Here is a 6000-nt window from a genome sequence, read left to right as displayed (position 1 = left end):
CAGCCTCTTGGCAGAACACGTGAATGACATTGGCGGTGTAGCAAGAGTGATGCAGGAAGATACAAATGCCCTGCTAATAAACCCGAGTTGCCTCTCTCCCAGCGATTTAACTGCATTGAATCTGATGCATATCCCTGCATTAGGCTACTTGTCATTTTCCCTCCCAGCATCCTCTTCCCGCAGAAGAGCAGCCTGCATTTGTCACAAGGGGAGATAATGTGCCCTGGATGCCAGTGCTAACAAACAAATAACTTGCTCTCCTACAGCACCTGCCAGCTGGAATTTTCAAAGCACTTGGTAATCATTAAAAGATTCAGCTTCCTAGCCCTGACCAGAGATTTTCATCTCTGTTGCAAGAGGAGTAAACTAGGGTCTGGAGGTGAAAGGATGAGAAAGTAAGAGGAGAACTGAAGTGCTCTGGGTGCCACTTGTAGGTTTTCATGGGGTAGGGGAAGCTACTTCAGTGGAGGGGCCCTGGGCTGGGATTAAGCTCGTCAACAAGTTTTATTCCCAATTCTTCCCTCCACCTCCCCTCTGGGTGATCTTGCTTTTCTATATCTTAATTTCCTCATCTGCAAAAGGAAGGTAGTGACCCATTTCTCCTTGTAAGAAATTCTGAAATATACAGATGACGTACAGTTGTAGAAGGTACTGGAGAAAAACAAACACTGTTTGGGATTTCAGAAAGCTATCTCTAAGGAAGATGTGGACATTCAAACACCAAAGATAATAGCATAATATTGACATTGTGTAGGCTGGGCAATGGGAGCCAGGTGGGGGCTAGGGAGAGAAGAATAGAAAAGTGGGGAAAAGCAGCAATGAGAGTCCTTTTTCCCTAGTTAATCACATAAAATCAGACACCGGGCTCCTGTTTTAGAAACCTTGTAGTAGGAATTGTCACTAGAGTCCAAGAGCCATGGTCAATCAATGCAAGAGGAGAAAGGGCTAACGAGCATTGCTGCACCTCTGGTACACCAGCCTAAGCAGATGAACTGCATTAAGTGATGCTAATGTACCCATTAAATGGTGCTAATGGAGCTCCAGGCTCCTGGTGAGGTCCATTTTCCCTGTTGGGAGCGAAGGAGGAAGGCAAGAAGGACAGAGTGGCAGAGGGATGCTTTGAATGTTGTGCTGTTGCCTGGAAAGTCATCCTTTTCTCCATTTCTGCTGTGTTTTCAGGTTAGTATTATTGTTTTTATTATATTTATAATTTTTTTTAATATTTATAGTCCTAATCGGCAGGAGCGATCCACTGCTCTTCCTCCTATCCGTATCTGCAAATATATGCAACCCTCCTGAGAACAGGCTCTTTGCTTTGATGGGGCGCTGCTGGGGTGAGGTTGAGGGCCCAGTTCACTCCTCGCACACACGAGTGATGTGCAGCCTCGCTGAGCTCAGCTGCTCCCGGCTCAGCAAGCAGGGCCTGGGAAGCGATAGGGGCCCTGCTGGGCTTATCAGCGCTCTCTGCTCATCGCTCTTGTTCTGGCACCGATCCCTGCTCCTATTTTTACGGGTGATACCACCGGGAGCTGGAGGATGGTGGGAATAGCCCCGTCCTCCTAAGGAGGGATGCTGCGGCTCTCCCCCCGGTGCTAGGTCTGTTCCAGGCGCCTCCCCCCGCTCTAAATCAGCCCCGGGGCGGCGGGGCCCGGCCAGGAAAGCGTTAACCTTCCCTGCAATGCTGCATCCCAGCTCACGGTGGAGCTGCCTTCCTCTCTTCCACCCCCAACTTCCAATTCACTCCAAACAACTCCGGGACAGAATTACAGGGAAAAGCTGGAGGTTCAGACTAGACTTGTTGATCTCCGTTCTGAGGCGGCAGAAGGAAGTACCGGAGCTTTCCTTTGTGTCTGCACGGAGAGAGGGCTGGGGGGGGGGGGTGGGGGGCGGGGGCAGATGCGGCTTCGGCGTTGACTGTAGGCAGGAGTGAGGAGCCGCAGCCGAGGGAAGGCCTTGGAAAGCTTCCTGCCGAGGGATCCGATTTACCTCGTTTCCCTTCCCCTCCCCCCGGGCTCCGTGGACAGCCGGGAGCGCGGCCGCCATCCCTCCGCCTTGAGGCTGCCCGCGGGGGGATGCGAGCGGGGCCGCCCCTGCTGCCCGCCCCGCCGCAGGATGTAGCCGCCCTCGGCCCCGCGCAGCCCCGCACCGCCTCGCTGGGAGCCCGCAGGAGGAGGTAGGTGCGGGCCGGGCTGGGGCCGAGGGAGGGGAGCTTTCCCCCGGGTGCGCCGGGGAGCAGACCCGGCGGCGGCTTAGAGGCAGCGGCGGTATTTCGGTTTTGGGGCTCGGGGGACGAGACGGGACACACACCCCCCCCCCCCCCCCCCCCGGATCGGCGGGGAGAGGGGCCGAGCCCCCGGAGCTGTGCCGGCTGGGCATGGAGGAGCCGTTCCTTTCTGCGCCGGGGTTTCTTTTCGTGCCATCTTGTGTAAGCAACAGTGCTCAGGGCTGTCACAAGCCCGCCGGCTTTGCAAGGAAGGCTCGGGTTTTTTCCTTATTCCGATTTTCGTTGATTTCCCTCTTCTGCAGAGGTCGGCGTGGGGTGTGTGGGGCGGCATTCCTGGGCAGCTCGGAGAGGTAGAGTGCGTCGTTAGCGTGGCTGGAAATACCCCCTTTTCCCTTGCCCAGCTCTTTCCTCGGGGAAATTTGCAAGGCTGGAGTTACAAAAAGCCTCCGCCTCTCCCTGCAGCCTCCACGGCTGGGCAGAGCGGGGGGGGGGCACCGCCGGCTCCGAGGAGGGGGGTTGCCCCGGCCGGGTCGTAGGGACACCCGGGGTCCGGCGTCCGCGGTCCGGCAGGGCCCCTCTGCGGGAAGGAGCGGCGGCGGGGCCGGGTGCTCGGGGGACGGCCGTGGCGGGGCCGGTGCGCTCCCGGCCGGCCGCTCCGGGACGGGGGACGACGTGCCAGCCCACCCCCGGCTAGCGGCCCGCCGTCTTTTGGGGCGCATTGCTGAGCGGTGCTCGGGGGAGCTCTGTGCCCTCCCCTATCAGTCAGCAGCTCCCAGCCCTTTGCTAGCAGAGACTCCCGGGGCCGTGTCCAGCCTCCCCAGCTCCCCCGGACGGGGTGTGCGAGCGACCCTCCCGGGCAGAGGCGGGGGTCCGCCGGGGGAGAGGGGTTGGGGGGGACACACGGGGACACCGGGCCGCCGCCCGGGGGAGCTCGGCGGCGGCAGCGCCCGGGCCGACACGTGGGAGCGGGCGGCCTTCAGCACCGCGGGCGCGGACAGCGCCCGGCCGGGCGGCGGAGCGCGGTTCAGCACCGCCCGGGCGGACAGCGCCGCCGCCCCCTGAGCAGATTAGCGGGGCCGGTGGCTCCCCCGCGCTCGGATAAGGCCGCGCCGAGGCGGCGGCGGGCGCGGAGGTCAGCGGGCGGGGACCCATGGTCGGCCTCTCTTGCAGCTCTGGGGCATGGAGGGGAAGGAGAGGTGAGGAGAGCCGGCCCCCGCACGCCCTGCTCCGCGCCGCACCTTGGAGCGTCCAGCCTGAGGGGGACCAGCGATGCCTCTGGGGATGAATAAGCATGGATCTCGCTCTACTACCTCTTTGCCTCCGGACCCCACGGAGATCGTCAGGAGCAAGGCCTGCTCCCGAAGGGTCAAGCTCAACGTGGGGGGGCTGGCCCACGAGGTTCTCTGGCGGACCTTGGACAGGTTGCCACGGACCAGGCTGGGTAAGCTCAGAGACTGCAACACACACGACTCCCTCATGGAGATCTGTGATGACTACAACCTGGAGGAGAACGAGTACTTCTTCGACAGGCATCCCGGGGCATTCACCTCAATCTTGAACTTCTACCGTACTGGCAAGCTGCACATGATGGAGGAGATGTGCGCCTTGTCCTTCAGCCAGGAGCTGGACTACTGGGGGGTGGATGAGATCTACCTGGAGTCCTGCTGCCAGGCCCGCTACCATCAGAAGAAGGAGCAGATGAACGAGGAGCTGAAGAGAGAAGCCGAGACGCTGAGGGAAAGGGAAGGGGAGGAATTTGATAACACTTGCTGTGCTGACAAAAGGAAAAAGCTCTGGGACCTCCTGGAGAAGCCCAACTCCTCCGTAGCGGCCAAGGTAAGATCTCCGCATTTCTCATCAAGTCTTGCCTATATTGGCTCGTGACTGTGGTGATGCTTACGTGAGGTATTGCCCTGCTACTCTTGCTTTAGCATCTGGGCACTTGTGGCTGGGTGGATGCTGTGACTGAAGGGGAGAAAGGCCTCCCAGACACAAACAAGGTTTATTGTATCTTTTTGGTGTAGTTTGGAAAGGATCTAGTTTGAGCTTCCCTGGGGAAGCCTAGGCTGTTCAGTGTGGGAGCAGCTCTGCTGACCTGTGGGTCAGCATTCACTGATTGAAGTGGCTGGAGGTTGTAGACGTGTTATCCAGTGGCCTGTCTTAGCGCGTTTTCTAATAGAGATTTCTTTGGCCCTAAAACATGTGTGTCTCCTACTGCTTAACCAAACTGGCTTTTAAGAAGAGGAAATCTACTTGAACTCTTAGACCTAGGTCCAGTCAGGAAATAATGCCTTCCCTTCTAGGGCTTAATTTAAAATTTTGTGGTGAAATACATCTCCTGGTTATTTGTATCATGCATTCCTAAGCCACGGGTCTGCTAAAGCTAGTGTTTGAATTTCATCATTTACCTGATTTAAGTCTCCCTGTGCAGTACTGCTGCAGCTCTGTCTCTGTCAATAGTTGAAGTGCTGCTTACTCTGAAGTTGGTGCTAGTGCAACAGATCTATTTGAAGGCGTATGGAAGATAAGATCCATGTTAGGAGAAACCAATGTCAGAGTTGGCTCTGATAATTCAGCTGTCTCATGTTAGTCACATATTCTTTAGTGAGGAAAATCTCTGTGAACACAATGATTCTGTAACCATGGGGACAAAAGTGAAGGGGAAGAGGTTGAAAACTGTGGGATGAATAACTGAAAAGCATAAGAGACTGAGCAGTAGGGACCAAAACTTGAATTTTCTATGTACTGGTGTCCTCACAGTATAGCAAAGAAGTAGAAAGAAGCCCCAGCTACCTCTTTAATGTCTTCTCCCTGTTGTATGTGCATTTGCAAATGTAAACCTTAGTTCCATCCCATGGGAATCTGGCTTTGGTGGGCTACTTATGAACAGACTTATTTCCCTCTCTTTTCTCTTATCAAAATGTTGCACATCTTGAATCAAGAGCATGTACGAAAGTTTGGGGAAGGGTTTTTAGGAAGTGTGGAGCTAAATGGCTCATTCTGGCGGGGGAAGGGAGAGGCATGGTCAGCTGCTGAACCGATTATCACTTTTTTAATGACAAACGAATGTCAAAATGTCAAAATGTCAAAAAGAATGTCTTTTTCTCTCCAATGGCACAGATGACACTGTGCTGAATGCATTAATCATTTATAAGGCTCCTTTGGCACAGTCCTGGAATCCTGAAACACAGGCCCCGGGCTTCGCTGTGTGTGGCACTGACTCAAAATCCATTAGAGACTGTTGATGTTCATGATTTATTGTATATGAGCAGGGGTCATTCTTGCCAAATAAGTGTCTCTTGTGATTTATAAATGAAATACACTCTAGCTTCATTTTCTGAGAAAATTCTCGGAGTAAGTGCATTCAGCATTGCAGTTCTGGATTAATTGAGAGTGAATGGTAATGCATTATTATCCTTCACATTTAAAGCTATCATTCTGTGACTTCGTTACTGTAAGGAAAACGGTGCTGTATGTTATCAGACCTCAAATATTCCAGCAGTTTCAAAACACAGATTTCTACTCATGTCAAGTGTAGCAAGGAAAATGGGCATGCTGAACAATTAGCTTACCAGGCAGGGACAGAAGAGCTGCTAAGCCTATTCTTTATCCGATTTGCTCCCTGCTGGTGGATAGCTTTTCTCTCATGCCAGAGTATGCCCTTTGCTTTGATCACCTTCATGAGAATTCATTCCACATATTGAATAGGCTGGACCCAGTCTTCTGATGGAAAGATGTGGGGAGAGGGACTTGGCAGCCTGACCCATTATCTGACC

At 54.5% G+C, this 6000-nt stretch overlaps 1 protein-coding gene across 1 annotated transcript in view; it reads left to right on the top strand.

Annotated features, from left to right (window-relative positions):
* Positions 1-2059: 2059 nt before the first annotated feature.
* Positions 2060-6000, top strand: part of KCNB1 (potassium voltage-gated channel subfamily B member 1) — a 128435-nt gene continuing 124494 nt past the window's right edge. The window contains exons 1-2 of the mRNA XM_075019037.1: positions 2060-2173; positions 3395-4060. Of these exons, the coding sequence (XP_074875138.1) occupies positions 3494-4060 (567 nt within the window). The 5' untranslated portion in view covers positions 2060-2173; positions 3395-3493. The remainder of the gene's footprint in view (positions 2174-3394; positions 4061-6000) is intronic.

This window comes from Buteo buteo, chromosome 2 (assembly GCF_964188355.1).
Source record: "Buteo buteo chromosome 2, bButBut1.hap1.1, whole genome shotgun sequence".
Lineage (NCBI taxonomy): Eukaryota > Metazoa > Chordata > Aves > Accipitriformes > Accipitridae > Buteo > Buteo buteo.
This window is presented reverse-complemented; position numbering and strand designations above follow the sequence as displayed.